The sequence below is a fragment of the Lepisma saccharinum genome, chromosome 9, assembly GCF_977018435.1.
Source record: "Lepisma saccharinum chromosome 9, izLepSacc3.1, whole genome shotgun sequence".
NCBI lineage: Eukaryota > Metazoa > Arthropoda > Insecta > Zygentoma > Lepismatidae > Lepisma > Lepisma saccharinum.
This window is the reverse complement of record NC_139237.1, coordinates 76,954,013-76,980,841: the sequence shown is the minus strand read 5'-3', so window position 1 is coordinate 76,980,841 and position 26,829 is coordinate 76,954,013. Positions and strand designations below refer to the sequence as shown.

The following is a 26,829-nucleotide window of genomic DNA, read 5'->3' as shown; positions in this document are numbered from 1 at the left end:
TTTGCAAGGAGAGAGCCAGGACTTCAAATAGGATCCAATCATTTTCAGTCTGATATTAGACGCCTGTCCATTATTTCCCTGCTCACTTGGGAAGGAGCTTCCTTCCTTCTCTGTTCGCATGTTTCCCGTGACTTCATATTTAGGGAACGCGGACTGTGGAACTAGTAAACATTTATGTTCCTATTGCTGCATTTCTTCATTTGTTCTTGTCTTCTGCTAAAGTTGTTTCTTTAAGTAATGTTCTTGAGGTCGAGAAGCGTGTCAGGTAAACTGCATGAAATTTACAAATGAGTAGGTTTATTGAAACAATTTTAACAATTATTTACAATGAGGCACAATAAGTACTTAGGCAGCTTTGTATATTCTGGTGCATACTATGTTGTCTACAGTTGTTACCTGAAACGATAAAAGTATAAAAGTAAAACACACTCAACAAAGTTACTACTGTTATGAAATCAAGAAACTACAAAAAATCAGCATTCATGATACAACTTGAAATTATATTTTCAATAAGGAAATGAAAGAGTGCAGAATAATATACTTTATTTCATGTCAAATCATAAACCTCATCAATGATATTCAACTTGACCTCATCACGCAGTGCATTTTTGGAAGAAGCAGCATGAAGTCGGATAAACAGATTCGCACGCAGGGACGGCGACAGAGGTGGGCACGAGTGGGCAAGCGCCCACCCAAAAATTCCTGTGCCCACCCGATTGCCCACCCAATCAAATTCAATAAGTACATATACTTGGAGATATATGAATGATTCGATAAATAATTGTATTCTGGTGTTCATAACATGTATATTTTACTTGTGAATATTATCTATTCTAGAAATGTTCACATATTATCAACCCATAAAAAGCCAATTTTGTCATTAGAAAGTGAAAGTAAATACTACAGCTATTGAAACAAAAACTGTGATCAAATGAATACTTCCATGATTAAAAGCAGTTAGTAGGCTTAGCAGGCTCAACATTATGCAGGGTATGATCAAGATTAGATCAGAATTTAGGGTGAACTTGAGGACTGCAGCTCCGGGCCTCCACATACGTATATAAATCCCGGTCTGGGTATGGTTAATAAATCTCCCAAAAAAAAAAACATCATCTTAGCGTTACTTCCTCCAGCAACCCAATAAAGTATTTCGACTTTTTAATTATTATTATTAGAATAATTTAATCAAGAACACTTAGATGGGCAGGCCATGGCAGAGGAAAGAATAGTTTACAGGATTCTTGTTGGGAAACCTGATGGTAAGAGACCAGTAGGAAGGCCAAGACGAGAATGGAGGAATAGCGTTGAGATGGACATAAAATAAATTGGCAAGGATCGGAAATATTGGATTTATCTTGTCCCGAATAGAGACAGATGGAAGGCTTCTGTTGCTGCAGCCATAAACCTTCGGGTTTAAGCATGCTAGATAGTATAATATAGTTTTAATTAGCTCTGCATTAAAATTCTGAAGTGTCGCCTTTTATATTTCATTATAATTTTTATATACTTGTTATCTTCAAATATCAATATCGAGTGAGAAATATCAACTTTATATTCATTCTACTAATAAGAAGCAATCACAATAATCACTACAATACTGAAGTGAATAAATTTTAATAAACCAGTTATGTATGGAAAAGCTATAGAATTATTCAATTGCTATGAATGGCTTATCCTATTTAGAAATTCTCGTCCACACATAAATTTTGCCACATGAATCAGCCGAAAATATCAAGAGAATCTGTAGATGCAACTGAAGGAAAGAAAAAAAAGTTATGTCACGAAGTATCCAGAAGACGATTTTGTTAGTTTGTTTTTAAGCCCACTTTTATGCTCAGATAGGCTACTCGGGACTAAACGTTCAGTTTAACGTGTAGTCCGAATCAGTGTGCATTGTGCTTCCACCAGAGGGGGGGGGGGAGTCGAACACAGGACCTCTTCATTATAATGCGACAACGTTATGCCATTGGGGAAAAATATACAGAAAGAACTCGCATCAAACGTGGAATTTTATCACCACAGAAGATGCGTCCATTTTAAGAGGGTGATTGCCTGAGACAAATATTTGAGACTTTCGGAAAACAACGTCATTGTTTACGGAATTAGCTGCCTTGATCCACTAATGAAACGCTGTGCAATTGAAACTACCATCTCACTTTCTAAGAGCTATGGACTAATGAAACTCCATTTTTGGATGGAAGAGTAAGTTGTGGTTGATTTGTTTTATTTAAAGTCATTTTTCTGCTAATTTTGATAATGACGACGATAAGGTTCAATGGTCATTAGATGAAAGTAACGAAGGGGCGAAAACAAACACACGCGGACACTCAAAATACAAACCGCCATATATTATTACTTCGACTGTGGTTCCAGGCGCCAGGGACTCGTCCCTGAAAGAATAAAGTTTCCAGAGTATGCTACACAGGATAGAGGTTGACATTCTAGTGTGTCCGAAATGGTCACGCCATACAACCCAAGTCATCTATGAAAAATAGATGAATTATTACTGGCACGGTGATCAACTTTGATGAATTTCTTGTGTCCTAAATCATTTTGTTACCTAAAGAAATATGTTCATGTAACCATACGTGTATTGCTTCTCCCGCATTAGTAACATGACAGTTCAGAAAACGAATAGCAACTTAGCTAATAATCTCTTCAATTCTGAACAGATTTTTCAGTCTTACTTGTTTATTACTTGTGAGTGATATTTTGTCAAAATAGCCTTTCAGTAGCCTAGGAATACTTCATGCACAATGAACAAATAATTTGTTTCCCGTGTGTGTGTTAAATCATTCCTAATAAGACGTTCATTTTAATGCAAACATTCAGTGGCGGCCATTAGGAGGACCGGGAAGTGGGGGATGCAGTTCCCCCGCCACATTTTGCCACTTTTTGTCCCCGCACTATGGCCTCTTTATGGTAAGCCTTTTCTACCAAGAAAAAGTATATTGTCCCTGCCCCTCAAATGTTGGCACCCAATCGCCGCTACTAGAAACATTCAGATAGATTTGTCAGTTGTACAAACCTTGTATGCTAAGAAAAGTGACCCCCAAGGAGTAAGAAAACTCTTTCAGTCAAAAACTCATACGATGAAAATACTATGCTCAGGAACATGCATTTAAATTACGAGAAACTTCACGATTGTCTACCATCGCACTTTCTATCATTGTCGCCGAATCAAGTATGTGCCTTGTATTTGCAACACAAACTTAAACCTAATTTACATTTATTTCACTGTATTAACATGCATGGAAGAATGTGATTAGAATGTATGACTGGGGTATGGCTGCACATGGGTAAACACTTCCTTCAAATAATTGTGTCCATCAGAGACAAAGCGAAAGGAAATTAAACAAGATGCGAGAATAGATAAGAAAATAATGAGGAAAACAAGAAAAGGAAAGGGAAAAGAAGTAAGAGGAGAATCGGGAGTGTAAGAGAGAGGGGGGATACATACGTCTTACATACACATATATACTATATATGGTCTTACATTTATACTGCCCACCCTAATCTATCAATAAGGAGCTTCTGCCCACCCGGTCGAAAATTTCTGGCGCCGCCCCTGTTCGCACGTGTTAAGGAAAGCGTATGAGAAGCCTTATTACAGCGAAAATTTGCAATATTTTCTAGGTAGACATTCCTCATATGATCATAATAATCATCGGAAAAGATCATACGTACAATGCTTACCCGGCAATATGTTGTTTTTCCGAAATATGGCGGCGAAGCGTGATTTTACGCAATGAATTGAGGCGTTGCGGATACGAAGGGCGAACTCAACAAACGTACATTGTGAGGGAAATGAGTTTCAAGTTGTCAGGCACAGTGCGAACTCCACAAAAACGTGGTAAGAGTAGATCGGAAAGTTTCCTGCGTGATTTCCAAAGTTTTTTGTTGAGTTTGGCCCGTGCCCCACAACTTGAAACACATTTTCCTCTAAATGTACTTTTGTTGAGTTCGCCCTTTGTATCGGTAACGCCTCAATTGTGAGGGAAGTTGTTTGCTAAATATCATCAATTTTGATCAAATTTGCAGAATTTGTTTCATCAGATCCCCTGAGTATGTGCGTAGATTAAAAAAAACCTCCAGACATTTTCGAGTTATGATTTGAAAATTTCAGTTCCTTTAAACGACATGGATATTACTTGATAGAAAAAATAACACTGACGTTACTCACGTCTTGATTAATATTTACAGCTCCACAAGGGCTTTTAAATTCCTGCATACAGTCACATGGTAGTTAATTAGCTATCTGCTCGTATCCTTGCAAGGTGACTTCGGCTACACTTTCATAAAAACTAGCATCCAATCTCATTTCCATACCTGATGCTCTAGATAACCATTTAATTGTTCTCTACGTAGCTATTTTTAATTCATATAAGCATCTGCATCTAACTCCAATAGCTTTTTTAAGTGTAACTGCTATTAACCTTAAAAGTGCAGTACAAAAAGAAGGTCGTTACAAGATTTGTTGCATGAAGTACGACACGGCCTGGCTGTGTATTTCTCATTCTTAGAAAGAAATACGATGAAGTATTTCCTGACATAAGTACTTTCAATAATTTGATGTTCTCTGTAAACATGGAACTGGTCTTGACTGTTTTATTTTTTATTATTGTTAATTTCAAGCCGGCCGGCAAGTAGTGATTCAGCAAATGATGTTTTAATAACTTGTTTTATATGTGTATGCAAATACGCGTATGTATGTTCATACTTGATTATGCTTTGCTCAACGTGAGATTTCACTATCCTAAGTTGCACAGTTTGGAGAGCGTTTGGTTATGTGATAAAAGGGAAGAAATATATTTAATAAGTTCAGAGTGTATTATATATTACTTTTCTGTTACGTAGCATGAAGTTGTACAGCGCAGAAATAACTTCTCTTAATTGGGTTTGAGATTTGATTTTCCACTATTGAATCTACTTCGGGGGCCTACCAAATGGCACCTAAACGTCAAAGTCTAGTTTCGATCCTTGTATAAACATATACACACATATATATTACTGGTAAAATGTCTTAAATAACTAAAGAAAATATCTAAAAGAAATACGGAACATTCTACTGTAGTAGCGACCTACACTTACCACTTTCAATTCGTCACCATTGAATTCCCTGACTATCTTTGTCTCCTTGTCTCCTTTCTGGATCTGAATCAACTTATTTCCGTCTTTTGTAACTGTAGTCTGAAAAAACGAATTATTTCAACGTTAAATATAGCTGCGATTCAGAATATACATAATGTTTATATACATATGTTAAATAAACGATATTTTTCAAATCCTCATTAGTTAAGCAAAATTGTGGGATATAGACGAAATCATATAATATATAAAGTATAATATCCTAAATCAATAGTGTTTTTTTAAAAAAATAATGATTTTAATGAGGAAATATCGTAAATTTGGAAAGCCAATATATTCCTTTGCGATTTGTTTTTACAGGTGAAATATAATTTTTTTCATTATACTCTTACCATTCTCGTAAACAAGGTCCACATTAAATATATATATATGCATGCACTCAGCAGCGTAACTTTCGGCTTAACTTGAGTGGGGGGGGAGGGCAGAACATACACCTCAGGTTCCAGAAGTTTAAAAAGTTTAACTCACTTTAAAATTTTAATAAACCTGGAAATTGTCGAGGGGCGAGTGCCACCTCTTACCCCCGCCATGTTACGCCTATGCATGTACACACATACACACAGATACACAGTTATGCAAAGAAACGTTACGACATAACTGTTAATGACACACACACTCACTGAACAAGAACCACATTCCAATTAGTAGATGTCCGCAAAAAAAACGCAACTTCCTATGAACTTAGAATGCAGCGCCACGCATCGGATGACTTCGGAAGCGCACCGACTACATGTCCCTATATATACGTGTTTACACTGTTAAAATCAACAAACGTGCTGAGAGAAGCTATTAAAAACATACCGCGGCGTATCCAGATTTTCATCACAGAGGGTTGGGCTCAACTTACAAAATTGTTTTATAATATTTTCTCCCTTACAGGAATCATTATAATAACTTCCATAATATCGATACGACCACGAATAGTATACTATAAATAATATGGAAAACAGAAAATAGCAAATTAGATATCTGATGCAATGATTCAAAACGCATTTTGTTAATAAGATGTACAAAACCTTAAAGGTTGTTCGATTCAGAGAAGTCATGCACGTCAACTGACCGTAGTATCGCTGTTATATGATAAATCTGTGAGATAATCATATTTTTGAGAGAACAATCAATTGTTGATATTACTTACTTTGCACCGGTGCTACGACGTTGCAGGAGTTGTAAAATGTTGCCTGTTGGGGGATATGGATTTCCCAATACTCTTTTTCTCCCTACTCTTATCCCTGCTGTCTTTCTCCCTACCTTTATCCCTGCTCTTTTCTCCCTAATCTTATCCCTGCTCTTTTTCTCCCTACTCTTATCCCTACTCTTTTTCTCCCTACCCTTATCACTGCTCTTTTCTCCCTACTCTTATCCCTGCTATTTTCTCCCTACTCTTATCCCTACTCTTTTTCTCCCTACCCTTATCACTGCTCTTTTTCCCCCTACTCTTATCCCTGCTCTTTTTCTCCCTACCCTTATCACTGCTCTTTTCTCCCTACTCTTATCCCTGCTCTTTCTCTCCCTATCCTTATCCCTGCTCTTTTTCTCCCTATCCTTATCCCTGCTCTTTTTCTCCCTATCCTTATTCCTGCTATTTTCCTCCCTACCCTTATCCCTGCTATTTTTCTCCCTACCCTTATCCCTGCTATTTTTCTCCCTACCCTAATCCCTGCTATTTTCCTCCCTACCCTTATCCCTGCTATTTTTCTCCCTACCCTTATCCCTGCTATTTTCCTCCCTACCCTTAGCCCTGCTCTTTTTCTCCCTAATCCTATTCCTGCTCTTTTTCTCCCTAAACTTATTCCTGCTCTTTCTTTCCCCCTCTCTCTATCTCCGTCTTTATCTCTCTCTATCTCCAGACCTTATTTCTCTATCTAACTATCTATCTATCTTCCGTCTTTAATTATCTTTTTCTCTATATTTGACTCTCTATCCTTCTATCTATGTTTCTTTTATGTGTCTATCTTTTTCCCTTTATGTTTGTTTCTTCCATTTCTCCTACTGCGTCTGCATCTTTTTCTCTCTCCTTCCTATCACATAAAATAAAACGTAAAGATTTTCCGGATTACTTTTCCACAATTCTATAATCACAGCAGCAAATCTTTATAGTCTTACCATTATCTGTTTAGCGTTAAAAGTAGGGGAACACTTGCTACAACTTGGCATTCAATCCAGAAAGAAAAACGGTAATATTTCCTTAGTGACTTCTCTCGTTTTAATAATGTTTTTATTTCCATATTTCCACCTATCGGTCCTTTTTTTGTTTACCTGGGCCAATAAGAAGGAAAAACTCCAACACTCCTCCCTGATAAGCCACAGCCTTCGTATAATGTGTCCGAACATTTTGTCAAAATCATTATGCTCTACACGGTACAATTTGATCGTTTCCAAGTGGAACAACAAAAGACATGGACAAACACTAATATCAATACATATAATTAGTAGTGTGTCCTTGGATTTTCGAAAGTGGGGATAGACAGTAACATAATTTTAGTATTCAGTTTTATATTGTGCCGCCATTTTCTAGCATTTAACTTCTTTTCTTTAGGAATCCCGGGCCAAATTGGGGATTATGACCCCATCAACGCCCCACTGCGTAGAGCGGTATTTCCAAAAGGCCGAATGTGAATCACCACTTTGCATTTACCAAACTGCTTACATGCAAATGATGTAGCGCAGGCTCGTACAGTGGGATCCATGAGTATTACCGTGCAAATTGTCCATCACCATGTTAGTGCATTTTATTTGACCCAATAAGAGCTTCAAGAATTAAAAGAAAACTTAAAACAATCTGTTGATAACTTCTGCACGCGCATACATAAAACTCCATCGCTTAAAAGCACATAAGATGTAAGAGAAAAATGAATGAAAATAATCAAGGGCAATTTGCAAGATAATACTCATGGATCCCACTGTACCATCAAGCTTTCACGATCAAGATTTAGTGCAGTCACCTTAGACGATTTTTTTTCGAAATAAAGTAACTAATTCTTAACAAGCTGAAATTTGGTAACATTTTATTGTCAATTAGTTCATCTATTTCGTGAAAACTTTCATTGTCCGCCATTTTTCAATATGGCGGACTTAGCGTACGGGTGATCGCCGGGGACTTTTGGTATGTTGTTATTAATGCTACAAAGACGTTACATACCAAATTTCAGCTTCCTATGAATCAGTTCCTTTATTTTTCCTAGTTTGACTGCACTAATTGTAGACTCTCTGACGGAACTCGCAATTGTTCCGTGCGGACAGTACTTGAAGTGGAAATTGCTAACTGCGGGAAGTTTGGGGGAAGCTTACGTCTAGATGAGTGGACGCTCTTATGTTTTACATGGTAAACATATGCTTTGCGAAAATTTTGCTAGCTGGTGGGATACCACCCCCCTCATTTCGAGTACTGCGTGCGGATCAAAGTATGCTTACCTTAACTTTCCTTCCGTCCAACGTTTCCTCTTCAAACTCCTCGTCCAACTTGAAGCTAAGCTCTGAATTCTTTATGGTCGATATGGTCTTTAATGTGTAAACGCCATTTTTCTCGCTGATTTCTACAGTAGGTTTTGCAATGTTCGCTGCTTTTCTGGTCAAGAGTCCAACGCCTGCAGAAAGAAGTAAGAATTCTCATTAAGACTGTTGCTGTGTGCGTGAACATTTAATTTGATTAAAAGTGCACTTAGAAGATAATAAAGATAAAAACATTAATATTTTCACACAGCAGTTTATCTATATCCTCCTTATTGCTTACATAAAGACCCATTTTCACTAGCTGGGCACATAGCAAATTTATGGTGACGTATATTACGAATCTTTATTTGATTAATACAATATATCTTGTTCCAAATTTCATGCTTTAATTTTGCCTTATTTGTATTGGGTTAGTTTACGTCGCTTATCTGCAACTTTTGGCTAATCGCGACGATATGGTGATGATTAGATTAATCTCATATATGGCACAAAGAAACACGCATGCTCACGCCAGGACTCGAACCTGAGACCTAGCACTCGGCACGTTCGGTGATCCATCATCCAGGCACATTAAATCCTTGCTGGTGAAACAGAAGAGTGAGCTCGTTATCAAATTTCTACTTCCAATCTTCAAACTGTCTAAGAATGAAAAACAATATTTGCTGGTCTGGTAATACGTATATATCTGTGGTAATAAAAATCACCGCGGCCGTATTCTGCTTATCAGATGGTTCGAGATATTGCCGCACGATGTCGCTACCTTCCAAGCATTATTCAACCAACTGCAAACTGTCATAGGAAGGAAATGAATATTTGTCGCACATTTGCAAAGAACGTCTCTGTCTGCATGCCTTTTTTTCCCGCTAGGAAGGGGCAATTGAGCACTTTTTCGAAGTTTTCCATTAAGAAGCGTTATTTTTATTATTCTTTACGAAAAGGAGAATTTGGATGAAGTCTGTGAAACTTTACAAAAGCACGAAGTTACGAAATATTACTGCACATTGCCTTACAAGTTTTAGAATGCCAATCAGCAACAAAATACGTTCCTATCCGTCCGTCTGCGTCGACTATCGATAAATCAGAAATTACCAACTCGATACATAGATTTTAATGTTACGATATATCAAAAAACCATTTGAGTTATTAGCACGAAATTTCGCACGCTGAAAGATCTGCGAAATATCAACTTGAAGCAATATATATAAGCTTGATTAACCTTACCATTACAATATTATTATTAAAAATAGAAACCAGTCGATACATACAGATTTTTAATGGCTAAAGATGGAAACAGACAATTCGGTGGACAGAAAGAACTACCCAATACTAACTATATGCGATATAAAGGATCTCGATTTCAGTGTCCATGACATTCAAACAATCGGCATGCATGACATTCGGTAATTCATAAGTAAATATAGCTACAAATATGAAATCTGGTGTACGGGAAATTAAAAAATAACAACCCCTCAACCGAATCATCCAATATCTGTTGAGTCAGCTCGGAAACTACCACGGACCAACGAAATTGTTTCGTAGATTGGAAGGTATATCAATCAGGTGTTGGTATAGTGGGATATTTAGTATCTCGATCGATCTATCAGTGGGAGTAATACTATTGACAAAGTAGAAATATATTTTGTTATCAAAATACTGATAGAATAATGATTGAAAGCATTAATTATCTCGATATGGAAATTTAGGAAACCTACAGAGATAAGACTTTGTGTAATGAAATCGGATACAAATGCTGTTGTTGTTGTTATTACATAAATTATCCTCATTGAAACTTCGGTATAGAATCTATAACTAATAAATTGGTGATATGCCGTTGATCTGATTAGAAAGCATTATGAATGTATGAGTATATACATATATATTTATATATATAAAAGTATTATTATTGTTTTGGAAATAAGACTTATACTCCCTTACGTAAATAGCTGTTTTTTTCCGCCTGGGGTCCCAAGTTCGAATCCCGACCTGGACATGAGCGTTCCTTGTGGTGTCCTTTCATTAATTTCATCACTCATCCTCATCTTCGCGATTAGTCAAACGTGGTAGTAAAGCAAAGTAAAATAAACCAAATCAATCAATACCTATTTTTATGCACAGGTTAATGAAAATTACAGAATCTGAGAAATGCCAAGTAACGCAACTTGTGTTATTCTGTATGAAGTTTATGTAAACGTGGTATTTAGCGTTGGTTCAAAATTATATAAGAATTAATTGATGAAATTACGATAGGCGTACACGTATGGAATTCCCATTCGACTGAAATTCGATTTCTGCCTCGCTATCCTCACAGCCAAGCACATTTAAGTATTTCACGTCCTTGGCTCACAATTGTCTCAACTCTTCGTCCTGCCATTAAAATGTGATAAACAAACCCATCTTCGAAAGTCACGCTTCGCTGCTAATGCATGTGCCGTGCATGTGTGTATCCTGTCATAACAGATTGTCGCAGACTATAGCGTAACCGATTAGGGTTCGGAAAAAGATGAAGTATTAGTCGGCTGAAAATGACTTAATCATCCTGTGCACGGTCTGCAAAATTCAGAATTAATTGTGTTCTGTTGTAGTTTTCAGGAAGACAATTTGTGCCGACCTTCGCCGATTCTTCCCGAACTTACGTAAGTCGTGACATAAGCAGACAATAAAAAGCACTGTTTCTCTGAAGCTACAGAGATGAATCTCCAAAAATAAACGAAGCATCATAGGAAATCCTCAAGTGTATTGCCAATATAGGATGTCCCAAAAGCACTTGACACTTTCCGTATAGATTGATTTGGTTTATTTTACTTTGCTTTTCTGCCACTTTTCGCTAATCGCGAAGATGAGGATGTGTGATGACGCGATAAAATTGAGGAAGGGACATTTACAAAGAACACTAATTTCCACGTCGGGATTCTAATCAGGGACCGCCGGCGTCGTAGCGCCCTGTGCTAACCATTCCGCCAAGAAAGTCGACAATCTTGACTCGTGGAACTAAGTTTAATGCAGGCCCGTAGGCCAGGAATTCTTTGTAAGGGGGGGGGGGGCGAAGTCAATCCTAGAGGGGGGGCAAATTTTTAATACATTGTGTCGCATTGGCATAAATAGCAGGGTGCACAGAGGCACTTGCCTCTCCCCCAAAATAGATAAGTAACAGAAAAGGGATGATATCTTGAAACTGCAATGAACAAAAAAAAAACTTCGAGCAACATCAAATAGTAATATTTCGATAATGACCTTTCCAGATTGCCAAGGAATATAAAGTTTAACATAGATAGGCGAATTGGGACTGTCTCTACTTGATATTTACAGGTCCTCTCTGCAGAACTGATTAAGGGAGCCCTTTATAAATCATTATTCATAATGATTCCCTCTAGTCTCCAGTATGCAAGATATTTACGCACAAAGGAATCTAACGAGAATCCAACAACACCATTGTGTTGTATTATGCAAGAAAAATCGAATTAATTAATAATAATGGTTACATATTATCTACACTTTGATGAATTGTGGAAAAATTTGTAATAAATGTTTTTGTACTTGCTAAAACATGAAAACATGGGTCCCTTAGTCCACCACGGACTCTATTTCCTTCAAATGAAAGACTCTTGCATCACTACAGACAATGTTTGCCTACTGGTTACGTTGACCATTTTGCAAAATATTGTGTGAATTGTATTATATTATAGTTGAAATACATGTTTTGACACCTGACAAACAAATAGGAATCCCTTGATTGATCAATGACTTCTTGGATTACAGTGTAATCATTAATATTTCATATTATGTTTCATAAAGAGAAATTGATTTAGTAGGGCGCAAATAAATTTACGGGGAGCCATGGCACTCTCTTTAACATTTTTTTCATATAGATCGTTTGGCTCCCATGGCCGACTCCCGCCGCCCCATAGCTATGGCTCTGAACTTGGACCAGTGCAATTGGCCGTCTGGAAGAGAAATGCAAGGAACACGTAAAAACTAATTCCATCATAAGTATCCAATTGTCCTGCTATTCTTAGATTCTCCTAGTCTTGTTTTTTTACTTCAATGTTTGCTTCCCCTAGAATGTATTTCCTTCCAAGATCCGGGGGGGGGGGCAATGCCCCCTGCCCCCCAGTGGTTGCAGCAATGTTAATGAGTGTCTCTTCATCAATTTCACGTCATCATTCATTGAGATTGGATAAAAGTGGCAGAAAAGCAACGCTAAGTGACAAAAATCAAATATCCACTCCCTCTCTCTACCACATGAATCGCTATTACCAAAAGGTAGACTTAGGAAACAAAAATTGAAGCAGTTCCAAGTTCATAGCAACACATCCAAGAAAATCATCCGAACACATTACGTACCTGTTATACAAGACTACTCAAAATGTCACAACTGTTCTAGATTCTGAAAATTGCGAAATCATTTCCCGAAGTCTGGATCTGGAAGGAATTTTTCCCCCCAATCCTGATACGGCATTATACGGAATCTCATACACCCTAATAAATCACAAAATCAATTTAGTGTCTTTGTTATGTTGCTAGTGTAACACATGATATAATTATAAAAGATTAGTGAGAATTCCAGGTAGGAATGTGTTCTGTATTTTCACAGGGGAGTAAAGCAGGGTCTCAGGAGGGCAGTTGCCCCCCCTTATCCTTCTAGCTACGGGCCTGGTTTAATGAAGGGTCTAGAGTGTTTTGAAAGGAATTTTGATGGTGTAAATAACTCTGAACAGATCTATGAATCCCAAAATCGGTCCATATCCAAAAGTTTGTTCTTTGGGAAAATAGGAAATGGGAGAGAGGGAGTGGATCCTATATTCTGAACCCACAACTTTATCCGTGATGAGACTGACAGATGGAACTTGTACAGTTTTCTGGCCTGACAGGAGGGAGAGGATATGAAACATTGTGGTTACTACAACAATTCAGTGACGTGGTTACTACAATTTGTGCAATTTGAAAATAAACGGCGTGTAGGGATGAACTAGCGAATGCAATAAAAACAAAGGAACATTCTTGGAAAATGAGGTGACATGTTAATGCGGGAGTCCATATATATATATACACTCAGCTTTGTCGTTACTGGCTAGTGTTGCTTTTCTATCTCTTTTGGGAAACTGCAACAATGGGAATGAAAAATTATATGCATAGGTGTCCGCAGGATTTATTTCCAGTGGATACGGCAAGGATTTTTCAATGGGTGCAAGCATAGCATTTTGCCGAAAAACACATCCTGTTCCTGCAATGATTCGTGCCTGTTTTACTTGTAATTATCATCAATTTATTAATACAATAATTAACGCAAATTATTGTGACGGATATGACATTGTATGTGTCAAATATATAATGTCAAACTGGGGCTCATTTTCCAAAGGGAGCAACACTCCTCTTACCCCCGCCCGCCCCTCACGGATCCCCATCTTTAGATGGAAGGACAAACATCATTGAAACTTCCATGCACTGGCAAGTACTGGAAGAAAAACCTCATTAAGCTACTGATTCTGTTACTACTTGTCGTTATCAAATGTGTTAATGACCTGGCAAACTTAGATCATAGCTAGATCATTTGCCAGTCATTTTGAATCAACAGTCGATACTGATATTGCTGAAAAGTCGTTTCTACTCTTAGAAGCCTATTGATTGATATTAGCGCAATCACACATCTAAACTCATTTACAACTAATTTAAAACGTTTTCTAGAAGTGTTGAACTCGTTGTGAACAGATGTACTACAAATTATCCATCACTATGTTAGTTCTCTATGTACAATTATATTTCTTAAAGACACATAACATTTAAGATAAAAAAGAAAGAAGATAGAGTTTGGTTTGGTTTGAGTTGGTGTTTTAAGTCCACTTTATGCACAATAAGGCTAATCGGGACTGGACCTACAGTTTAAAGTGGGATCCGAACCACTATGTACCTCCACCGGGTATAGAAAGAAGATAGAGATGGACAACTAGCCTAGTATATGGATCGGAATGTACAGTCACGGACGCATCTGGTTTGTAAAGGGCGACACTGACAGTCGATGTATAGCTTGACCAAGATGAGAGAACTCCTGCGGTTCTGTCTTCGAAATTTCAACCGTAAGCGAACGGGGAATGTCGACGGGGAAGTCAGATGTCTACCATGTAATGTTTGTTGTCCTTGCGTTGCCAAAATGTGTGGCATTCTTTAATACACCGTAGTCACCTTTATTCGGTGACAAGTGTTTGTATCGTCACCTAGAGAAAAACGAAGGGATGGACATAATATTTAACGCTGTTGAAATTGTTGACAGCGAAGCAACTTGTGGCAACACGGGTACACCCGGGAACAAGTGAAGGGAAAACGAGATGATAAAACAAATGACTGTCCACTTTAGTTCGCGAGTCTGCCGCTGCTCTTCACCTACGTAGGCTAGTCGTTACAATTCAGAAGTGTCCGCGTACGAGACGAAACAAATTCTGACAGGTTTACAAAACACCGACAAGCTACTTTATTATAAATACAAAAGAAAATTTGTAAACACTTACCAAGGGCCTTCATCAGCTCATCGAAGTTTTCACTAGACACCAGCTTGAAAGTTCCAGTCAGAGCCATTTTTTACTATTGCAGTTCCTGGTGTGCTTCAATCGAACGTATTACTTGTCCTGTGCGTTATTAGCAACTGAGACCTCGCTTGCTGCTGTGAAGAACTTATAAACTCAAAGCCAGACGATTCGTAAGAGCTATTATCTTCCATCTTCAACGTATTGTGCATCACCACCCCTTCTGGGTGGATACATGGACATTGTACCAGCTCATTTCCAATGTGCGATTGGTCGTTATCTTGTATCACTTGGTGTTAATGGATTCTTCCACTAATCTGGCAAGTCATGTTTCAAGGGTTTGTTCTATGCACGATTGCCACTGGCTAGTCATTATGAACTAAGGACTCATGACGCATAAGCAAATGAGTTATGTAATTTTCGCCGACACTTTCTTGAGTAAATGTCTGTGGTTATGTGAAGAAAGAGAGGAGAAAAGGAGATCCGGAAGGGTTTATGAAATTACCTAACACTGACTCATGTATTTGTCTTCGCGAGAGTCTTCTTTTTTGTGTGACACATAAGATTAAATAAAAAACTTGCCTCAAATTTGACCCGGCGAAACATAACTAAAAAATGCAGAAATGTGCAAGGGCAATATATAAATTTAATGACGCTGAAAGGCAGTGGCGTGCTGAAGAACTTCGTTAGGGGAATACATTGAACTATGTAGTATACATATCCCAAACACTATAGAAGTGCCTCCTTCCATCACTCAAACTATTCTCACTCTAAATCTCGACCCACTTTCTTTCTGGAATCGTTACTGTTCGAAGATACACATAAATGCAACGTTGTCTCCGAAATAGACAAACAAACTATTCCGGCGTTAAGTTTCCTTCTAGCAAAGCAATGCGTTATTCTTTTATTTCGGAATTACTGCCATCGCCATTTTTCGATCTCTTCTTGCTGCTATACGTGTCTTGCACTACAAACATTCGCAGTCTGATATTTGATGTCTATAGTTAGAAGGGTATTAACCATTGAACTGTATATAAAGGGCAGTAGAGTTTATTCTAGAGTCGTTTTCACGTTCAGAAGAGACAACGGCGCTTATGGAGAAACCGCACAGTGTTGCCAATACAGCGCTAGCTCATGTCGCCGGGAAATGATGACCTTCCTTCACAATGAAGGTGTTACATATTTTGTATATATAATGATAATTATATGTAATTATTAACATTAATATTATACTGTGAACGTTACAGTTACCCTTTTTACTATGATCCATTGCGATCACTACACACGCGAGTGTAATACACGAATATGACACTTCAGAAATCACTTAAAAAAGTAAAAATCACTGAGAGCTCACACAACTGAAAACACTTTTTCGGGAGAGGGAAAAAGTCTAAACAGACCAAAGCAGATCTCTCACTCAAGTAAGGGGACCCTGGCACATGGGTTAGATTCAAGTTGCAACCCAAACAAACAAATGAGTTCTGGCCCACGTGAACTGATAAGACGTGAATGACTCAAGCAAGGCATGTCGTATTTCTATCTTGAAGCCCCATATTTTGTCACGTGTTGGAAAGCCTTTCAAAGGTTAATATGATGTCTATGAATTTATGTGTAAGTTGGAAACTGAAAGGTGATCTTCATTTCAGCATTAATGTCGACAGTAATGTAAACGAAAACAACGTGTATTTGCGACAGCACTAATGTTGCTCACAACAGCAGCATTGGAAATAATTGTCAATTATTAAATTTAAGTAATTTCAATTCTATTATAACAAACTGCATGAAGTTCATATTTTTACTGAATGGAAATAAAATAACAACTGGAAAACTTGGTGGTGATTAGCCGGAATGCTGCGGTGAGTCAGCTCAAGATGGCCAGACAACGTCTCCTTACTTCGCGCGCGGTTCGGGTTAAAAAGAAACTCCAAATGCATGGAAGTAATATTTCTGGGAACCTTTGAGTGGTTATAAAAAATAATTTCATTATTTTCTCCACAACTTTGTCGCTGGAAGTTTTTACTTGGAATTACAGAACAAGAAATGGCCAGCGACGACATTTTCTACTGCACGAATATAAAAAATCTCCACATACTTTATTTGAATATTTTTTAATGCAAATATGCTTTAAAGTATTGATAAATTCTGAGTACCACCGTCACCTATGACAATTAAAAAACAGTGTCAATTTTTTTCATAATGAAAGCTTCAATTTTACGGCATGTTTCAACGTTAGGAATGAAAACAATGTAAAAATTGTGTTTTCACAGAAAATTTGCGTTTTTAATTTATCTAAAATTATGTAAGCAAGTTACCAGTTTTTTGTGTTCACCATCGTATTCTCTACAAAATTTCATGCAAAACTGCAGGTACCGATTTTACTTAAGCTAAATTTGTAAATCCAGAAATTTGACAACAGCGCGCTCGTATTTCCCATAAGAAAAGCATTGCCCATAAGAGCCCATTGTGTCTTCTGAACGTGAAAACGACTTTAGGCTAGCTGCAAAGTCCGAAATTCAGAGACAACGATTCATTTTAATAAGAAGATGGTGCTTCAGGAATTGGAAACCTGATCTCTTAGTAATTGGCAAACTGTCCGAACTTCAAGAAGTTGCTAAGTACAGTGGAATGCACAAATATTGCTCTGTAAATCGTCCATGACCATTTTCATCAATTTTTTCCTTGCATCGTATGTGTTTTTAAATAATAGATTTTCACGTGTGCTGGTGCAAAAGTTATCAGCAGCTTGCTTGGCATTTTGTTTCAATTCTTGAAGCTCTCATCGGTAAAATAAAGTCCATGAACATGGTGATGGACAATTTGATTGGTAATACTTACGCATCCTACTATACCACAAGTCCAACCCCTCTCCCCTTCATTCTGGTCACTTAACACGCAGTTGTAGCTTTTCTTTGAAAGCAGTGATGTTCCCAGCATGCAATTTTTCCAGATATTGAACCCAGCATTCGCCACTGACACGCATGGGCGTCCGGAAGGGAGGCCAGGGGGGGGGGCCGTGCCCCCCCTCTGGAAAACGAAAGTCAACAAAAAATTACATATTTCACACATATAATTTAATTTCAGCCACAACAATGTGTGTTAATTATTGCACGAACATGATAAATTCAAATTTAAGAAATGGTTTTTGAGGGATAAACACTATTATTGGGGAAAATATGCCATGTTGCCCCCCCTGGAAAAAAATACCTTCCTTGCCCCTCCCTGGAAAAAATCCTGCGGACGTCCATGCTGACACGTATACAGTTCAATGGTATTAACCAAGGTGGGTGGTGTATAACAGATATGTGAAGCAGTGAGTGTGACCCGAGAAATGACGTCACGCATTCATGAAATGCGATGCATACGTGCTTAGTAGCATAAGGAGCAATGCAGAAACAATGCAAAATGTTAAACAGTACATTTCTTGTTACAAATTATTAGCCCCCACGGGAGGAGGACCTACAGAAAGAAATTACTGGAATTTTCCACCCAACAGGAAACCTACTGTTTGCTGTGTGCCTCTTATTCTACTGTTTCGAAGGTGAGGAAGAAGAAATCAACGTGAAATGTAAGGTCATTACAAACACGAAATAATGCCAACTCGGTGTTATGTCACCGAAGATCCCGGGTCAGAGTTCGGTGTCGTCATGTGTCTTCTTTGAGAATGTTCCATCACCAATTTCATCAAATCACCACTTATCTCATCGCCGCGACCAGCCAAAAGTGGCAGAAATGTGACGTAAAATAACAACAATCCATACAATACAAATATGAAATTGGAGCCGCAGTGATCCAGTAGGTAGGGGGTCTGACTGCCAGACGAGAGACACCGGTTCTATTCCCGGGGTGAATGATCTAATTTCGGAATTTTTGTCCCTTCATAAAGCGGCTCTCGGATTCACCCAGCTTTAAATAGATGGGTACTTGGGGTGAGGGGGGATAGTGGCGGCCGGAGCATGGTGCCGAATATCACCTCCAAAAAATCGCAGATATCGAGAATGTGTGTAGGCCCTATCTTCATGTGTCTTCATGGTACAGTGGGATGCATAAGTATTTCCAAACAAGTTGTCCATTGCCATGTGTATTCTCTTTTTGTTACGCAATGAGAGCTTTAAGGAATTGAAACAGAAAGCTAAACAAGCTGCTGACAACTTCTGCACCAGCATTAGTAAAAATCTAATTGTTAAAAGCACTTATAATGCAAGAGAGAACATAATGAAAATAGTCATGGACAATTTGCCGAGCATCCCACTGTACGGTACAATTACAAACATGATAAATAGTAATACTAATCGCCAGTTATTGATTATTTTACTGATAAAAATGATCACTTCGCAATTTAATGGGATAAATAAATTTTAATGTGTGAAAGTGTTTTATTATTGATGCCTGGAAACTTGATATACAGAGTTGGCGCTAAATTTGTGCTTATCGTGCTGATTACAGACCTTGTTAATGTCTGTGCATAGAAAGAATTATAAATAAACAAAATCACTGATTAATCACTTTGACACATTTGATAGACTGCCAAACTTTGGACCTTACGCCACAAACAGGATCCTGATTTAAGTCGGAAAACAAGTAGCACTTTTGAAATGTGCTTATCGTAGAAAAAAATGTAATCAGTACTTATGGATAATGTCATAAGTACACGAGAAACAAAAAAAACAACAAAAATTGTGTGAACATGCGTCCAGATAAGCATTTGAACAGCCATGAGAATGATACAGGCTAAGGCCTCGAGGATGGGGGAGTGGTAACGTTGTCGCCTTGTAAGCAAGAGGTCACGGGTTGGATCCCCTATAGAGGCACGTTGCACAGTGGTTCGGATCTCACTTTAAATTGTGGGTCAATCCCGATTACCTTATCTGAGCATAAAGTGAACTTAGACGACAGCAAAGATACATGTAAGATAAGACAAAACACATGAAAACAAGTACTCTTCTGTGCATCAACTGTGCAAAGTGTATTGTCCAAAGTTTTGTTACGGTAAGTCAGTCATATTGAAACATCTTGACAGTCTTCAGAAGTATCTGGCTGCTATGAGAATTTAAAATCAAAATGATTTTATTTTACGGCGCTTCAATGCATTGGCGGATTTAGGGGGGCACAGGGGAGCGTGCCCCTCAAAAGCGATAACTAAGTATGAAAAGTGATGACATCATTATATCCCAACGAACAAACAAACAGTTCGAGCAACATAAAATAGAACCTTGGAATAATATCATATTCCAGACTGCCAAAGAAAAATTCTAGTATGGGTAAATGGTCTAATCGGTACTGGATGTACTGAAACTGAAATTTTCCGCCACTGGAAATTGAATCCGAGACATCTTGCTTACAGGTTGATAATGTTAATATGCGAATAACGTTAGTACTCACCACCAGCAGCAGTCATGGCGACATCAGTTTTGCCCCCCCCCCCTCCTCCCGTGCAAAAACTGATTAAATCGTGAAGAAGAACTGCATAAATCGATTCTCATAACTTCTCCCTGTAGTTTCTAGTTGGCTAGAGATTTACACATAATGAAAACTAACCAGAATTCAACATCATTGATGTGAAAGAAAAATCAAATAAATTAAATCATAATAATTATAATTGAAGGACTCGAGTGTAAAATATGGTAAGTGACGCTTTGGTCGTTTCTGAGTTCATTAAGATAAAAGGTTATTAGAAGCTATACTGTAGAAAAATTGTTTTCATGTTGCGTTTACCAATTTCAGGAGGCTTCACTGAGTCCAATGCAAATTGTACGCGGGGATATCAAAAAGTTCGTGCAATCATCTGGAAGGAAACAACTTTGGACAAGTACCAAATCATGGTGGTATTGGACCTTCTCCCCATAGTCGCCATACTTGGTGACACGTTTCTGCCTGCGGTCTTTTACCTTGCGTAAGCCATTTTTATAGAACACTGCATTTTGGGCCTGAATCCACTGTTCCACCTCAGAAATGACACCGTCCCTCGTGTCAAAGTGGCGTCCTTTGAGTGGACACTTCATTTCCGGAAGGAGGAAGAAGTCACTCGGTGCCAGGTCTGGGGAATATGGAGTGTGGGGCAAAATTTCGTATCCTAATTGAACCGTTTTCGAAATGGTTGCATGGGAAGAATGGGCTGGTGCGTTGTATGCCAATAGCAGCACTCCTTTCGTGAGCTTTTCTCGCCTTTTCACCTTCAATTCTTCACGTAACCGAGATAGGAGATCACAATAATAGTCACTTGTGATTGTGTGATCCTGTGGCAGGTAGTGCTTCAGGATGACTCCCTCACAGTCCCAGAAATCGGACAGCATCACCTTAGCGGCTGACCTTTGCACTCTTGCCTTTTTGGGGGGGCGGTGAGGAACTGATTCTCCACTGCTTGCTCATGTCCTTTGTTTCTAGGTCATAAAGGTAGATCCAGCTTTCGTCCATTGTAACCAATCTGCTGAAAAAATCCTCTTCATCCAGCTCAAAGCTTCCTAACATCTCTAGTGCTGCTTCCTCTCTAGTCCTCTTCTGGAAAGGGGTGAGCAATCGTGGCATCCGCCGTCCCGACACTTTATGAAGGTGCAACTGGTGATGGATATTCCAGATGCCTCAATAACTAACACCGATTACAGCCATCACACTTTCAATGGTGATCCTCCTGTCTTCCATTATCATCTTCTCCACTTTCTCCATCAATATGGCATCATTTCTGAAGGACAGTCTCTCTGTGCTAGGGGCATCGGAGATTACCATGTGACCGGTTTGGAACTGCCGTTTCCACTTGGAAACCATCTCATAGGATGGGCTTTCCTCCCCCGTACACTGCTTTCATCTCATCGTGAATTTACTTCGCTGCTTTCCCCTGGAGATGCAGGAATTTGATGACGACGCTCTGTGCCTCAATTTTGTCAATTATGTCACCTTCCTTTATTCACTTGTAAAAAAAGAATAGCAATAAACATCCAAAACAGACAAAAAATTGTGTGTTTAACCTAGAAGAGCCATTGTACAATACACATATCCGAGGGGATTTCTGGTTTGTTTGTGGGGTACTGGGTTTCTAGATTGCACGAACTTTTTGGTACTCCCTCGTATAACACGGCAATTTCACTCGAAAACTGAAGGATGGCACATTTTACTTTGAATGACCAAAATGTCACTTACCATGTTTTACACCCGAGCCCTTCAATTATGATTACAAATCGTAAAGTAGAAATGTTTGTCGCTACTTCCACTGGCGTACGCAGAGGGGGGTTGAATGGGCTACAGCCCCCTCAAAAAATATGAAAAATCAACACCTTCAAATAGAAAAACTAAAAACTCGTAAAAGAAACGAGAGTGGTAAATGCAAGCCCCATAAAATGACCCCCAGTTGCCATTTTTGAGATTGGGACATTCTAAATATACGAAACATCTTCTTGTGTATGCTGCCCACTAGAAAGCAGCCAGGGGTGCCAACTTTGTTGATATGAATGCTCCATACCAGCTATTTTAAACCTGTTATTTACTGATTTCAATAGGCAAATATATAACAATAATAATAACACGACAAATTATTAGGTGTCCCCATGGGCCCCTATAAGTTGGCGCCACTGAGAGCATCCACCTACACAATTCCAGCTTCTACCGAAATGAAATCCTACCTACGCCAGTGGCTACTTCGCTGAAATATATAAAGGGAGACATTTGCAGCAAGCACTATAGACCGTCTTGCATACAGCCAGGGAAATGACCTTCGAACCTCCTAGACAGGCAGAGGAGTCCGCCTTCAGCTATGAACGGCAGATGTCTCCCAACGTGGACCCTTACGATGACGACGCCATCGAGGAAGTAGAGACATGGGCAGAGGATTACTTGGATCATCAACCTCTGGCCCCATTTCCTGCACCGCTCTGTTCACTCATCTTCAAGTGGGGAAAGTCATCCCCGGACAAACGTCCGGAAAGCTCCTGGAGTCGACAAAATCTCGCCAGCTGAACTCAGGCATGACACGCGCAAGCTGATCGCCTACCTAACACGGATCTACAACGCTATCCTCTGTAATGGATATTTCCCCACCCAGGCGAAGACTGATATCGTCTGCCCAATCTCGAAGGCAGGGAAATCTCCCCTGTAAACTACAGGCCTATCAGCTTGCTTAGCCACCTTAGCAAGAACCTTTACATTGTACTGGGTGGTGTAGTTATTCATCATTCATCTTTCAGATGAATATCACTCGCTTAGCCTAAAGTATAATGTATGCGAAAGGTTACATCCAAAGTTATGGCACAAGAATTCATACGTACAGTAATTGAGCTTCTGTACTCTCCATGACTGAACCGATGTGGATATTGATAAGAAGAGGATAATACTTGCCTCACAAATAGATGAATGTTATTCCATAGATTGTCCTCTCAATAATGGCAATTGACACACATCCGAACCTCCAGTCAGAGTTCACTCTCCTCATGCACCAAAACTAACTAACTAACTAACTCTCTAGCCTTCTTAAACCCGAAGGTTCATGGCTGCAGCAACACAGGCCTTCCATCTGTCCCTATCTTGAGCAAGATCTATATACTCTGTTCCATCCCTACCGATTTCCTTTAGGTCCATCTCAACGTTGTCCCTCCATTTTCGTCTTGGCCTTCCTACAGGTCTCCTCATGCAGCACTGTCCAATAATCGCCCTCCGCTCCATCCCGTCCACTCGCCAACTGCCCATTCTCACTCCCTTCCAACTCTCATGCCACATACGCCTTCCAAGTCAATCACCCGACCTTTGCTTATTCAGCATTCCTTTCTCTGATATGTTAGAGTTGACGATCTGTATCTTTGCGGGTGAACCTTAACCAAACCCGGTTGCGCAGTAGCAAGGGGAGGAGCTTAGTCGATGCGCGTCATTCTCCTTGAGTTCTGTCCTTGCTGTCGACCAATCAAACGCGAGTAGGTGGCAACTACGGATATCTCTCACTCTGTCTCTCTGAGCATAATAGCCAAGGTCACCCGCAAAGATACAGCTCGACAACTCTAAGACTTGACACTTCTTACCCAATACCTTGGGTACGATAAGGAAGACCACAGCCTTCAGGGAAATATGCTGCCAGATTTCCAACACGGGCTTCCGTCCACGCTATAGTACTACTATACAACTACTCCGAGTTGTCGATGCCACAACTTTAAACGTCAATAGACGCGGCTTCACCCTAGGAGTCTTCTTAGATGTGGAGAAAGCCTTCAATCGCGTCTGGCATGACGGCTTAATCTTCAAGTTACACCAGCTGGGATTGCAACTAGGGGAGCTGCAACTGCTACGCTCCTTCCTGAAGAATCGACAATTCGTAGTCCGCTTCAATGGAGCAACATCAACTCCGCATCCCATCAGGCGTTCCGCAGGGTTCCATCCTATTCCCGCTGTTGTACGCCCTGTACACAGTGGATATGCCAACTTCACCGATGTCCATGCTGGCTGTGTATGCGAAGAAGAGTTCGACGGTGATCTTCACCAGACGCAGGAAATCTCTCCAGCCCAGACTTCGTCTCTACAATAGACCCATCCCAGTGGAAGCCAACGTCAAATACCTGGGGGCCCTTTTGGACAAGTCGTTGACGTTCCAGAGGCACATCCGGGACATTGCCAACAAAGGCTGACAAAGACTGGGGCGCCTCTACCCACTGTTTCGAAGCCAAGTCCTCTCTATCGCCACACGACTCTCGATCTACACCATGGCAGTTCGCACGCTCCTTACCTACGCCTGCGTGGTCTGGGGACACGCGCCACCATCCAACCTCGAGCAGCTTAGGAGGGTCCAAAACAGGGCTCTTCATATCATCTATGGAGCTGACAGATACACCACAAACGCACAAAATCCACGAGGACTTGGACGTGGAACAACTCTTCGAGATCATGATGAGGGAACGACTAAAATTCTGGGCCATGCAGCCACATCACCCAAACCCAACGGTGCATACCATCGGTCAGACACAGCCAGCCAGAAGAGTCCACAAAATGCAGCGACTTCAGTAAGCAGTGATAACGATGAATCCAGAGAACTTCTAGATCTTCCAGATCTTCTGTTTCACATTCTCAATACTACCTTTTACCTTATATCCCGAAAAGCATTTCTCGTTCTCTATTCAACGGAGCAGTAGCCCCTGTTCCTCTTACCACCTCGCAATTAAGCAGACACCCTCCCCTTCCTTCCAGGGGCATCCCTCATCTAAAAGTATCCATTCGTCAACTCATTCCTTGACCTTATGCTAACGATTTTCCTTCTATACATACCCTTCACTTTCGACAGTCGTAAGTGACAATCCGCCCGACTTTTGACTATCCCGCCATGACAATGACAAACGAATAACAGTGACAAATACGAAGGCAGAGTCAACAGACTGGAACTTCAAGAACTATTACAAATCCGCCAAGATCCAGGTTGCAGGTTGCAGGTTACTATAGACATTGTATTGGTTGCGGAGATTGTGTGTATTGCTGGCATTGTATTATTATTTTATTGGTCAAAATATTTATTTGACAATCGACAAACAAACGGAAGCACCTTGAGTAACGATTTATTCAATTACAGTGTCATTAATGCTTCATACTAATTTTCATATTAGTTTCATAGAGGGGAATTTTGTTCCCCCATCCTCGGACAGCAAGATCTGCGGAACCCTTATGACCGCCATTGAGCACAAGCCTATGCTTCGTCATCTTTCCTAAATATCAGTGGTTTTCTGCAACTGATATCGATTCCGCCGGTCATGGAATGGCTTGGCATTAATTCCAAAGTGCATAGCATAATATGAACATAAGAAAATATGCACAGACTATATATAATTTAAGTAATTCTGTCAATCGGATTTTTTTATTGCAACTTTTTGTTACTTGTAATTGTCTTGAACGTAAATACGCACGGTGTCGCCAACAACCTTCACCGTTTGTAGAGAAATGGAGCCCTCGTTTTGATGCTACGACCCATTAAAAGTGATATTTTCTATCCTGAATGTATGCAGTCCCATGGATAGCATCGTACTTGTATTTAATTCTACTGTCGGTTGATTGGTTGATTGAATCAGTTTATTTTATTTCGCATTTCTGCCACGTTTGGCTAATTGTGAAGATGAGGATGAGTGATGATATGACGAAATTGATGAAGGGACACTCACAAAGAAGGCCCATGCCCAGGCTGGGATTCGAACTCTGTCCCACTGGTGTCGTAGCGCGCTCTTCTAACCACTTCGCCACGGAGGCCGGCAATTTTTACTGTCGGAAATGATTCTAAAAATCGATAGTGTAGTATGGAAACAATATCATGCCAGAGCAAAATCGCTATTACGGTGAAGCCACCGATTTTGATTTTAAACCCTTTGCCTTCAGATAATGAATGTATCACTCACACACTATTGCTTACTGTGTATTCGCTTCATCACTTATCCTCATTGTCGCGATTAGCCAAAAAGTGGCAGAAAAGCGACGCTAAAAAACAAGAATCAAATTCTACACCAAGTAGGTAAAGGGAATATAAGTTGCAAATATAAGTTAGCAAAAAGAGCCATGATTTGCAGCACCTTGGTTGGCAGTTGGAAGGAGAAAACAATTATTGAGGTCATTGTTACTCACATTGTATAATGCATGGAGCTAAGAAGGGGAAAGAGCAAGCATCGCGCGATTTTTCTGAAGCCGGGTCACGTAACAGAACCGGGGAAGTCAGACCAAAACATTCGAAGACGCCGTAAGAAAGCATGTAATTTTGTGTACTTTTGAATAA

The 26,829-nt window shown here is 39.6% G+C and overlaps 1 protein-coding gene across 1 annotated transcript; it reads right to left on the bottom strand.

The window, feature by feature from the left end:
* Nucleotides 1-280: 280 nt before the first annotated feature.
* On the bottom strand, nt 281-15,265 carry LOC145992165 (fatty acid-binding protein-like). The gene is made up of 4 exons (XM_083128452.1): nt 15,102-15,265; nt 8,563-8,735; nt 5,092-5,190; nt 281-396 (listed from the first exon to the last, which is right to left on the bottom strand). The coding sequence occupies exons 1-4, from the start codon at nt 15,166-15,168 to the stop codon at nt 346-348; spliced, it is 390 nt and encodes a 129-aa protein (XP_082984578.1). The 5' UTR covers nt 15,169-15,265; the 3' UTR covers nt 281-345.
* Nucleotides 15,266-26,829: the final 11,564 nt, after the last annotated feature.

Excerpts from the sequence above, each read along its gene's own strand:
- LOC145992165 (XM_083128452.1), bottom strand. The coding sequence starts at position 15,168 with ATGGCTCTGACTGGAACTTTCAAGCTGGTGTCTAGTGAAAACTTCGAT. Across the intron at positions 8,736-15,101 it reads TGAGCTGATGAAGGCCCTTG|GCGTTGGACTCTTGACCAGA; the intron begins GTAAGTGTTTAC and ends TTCTTTCTGCAG. Across the intron at positions 5,191-8,562 it reads TGGACGGAAGGAAAGTTAAG|ACTACAGTTACAAAAGACGG; the intron begins GTAAGCATACTT and ends TCGTTTTTTCAG.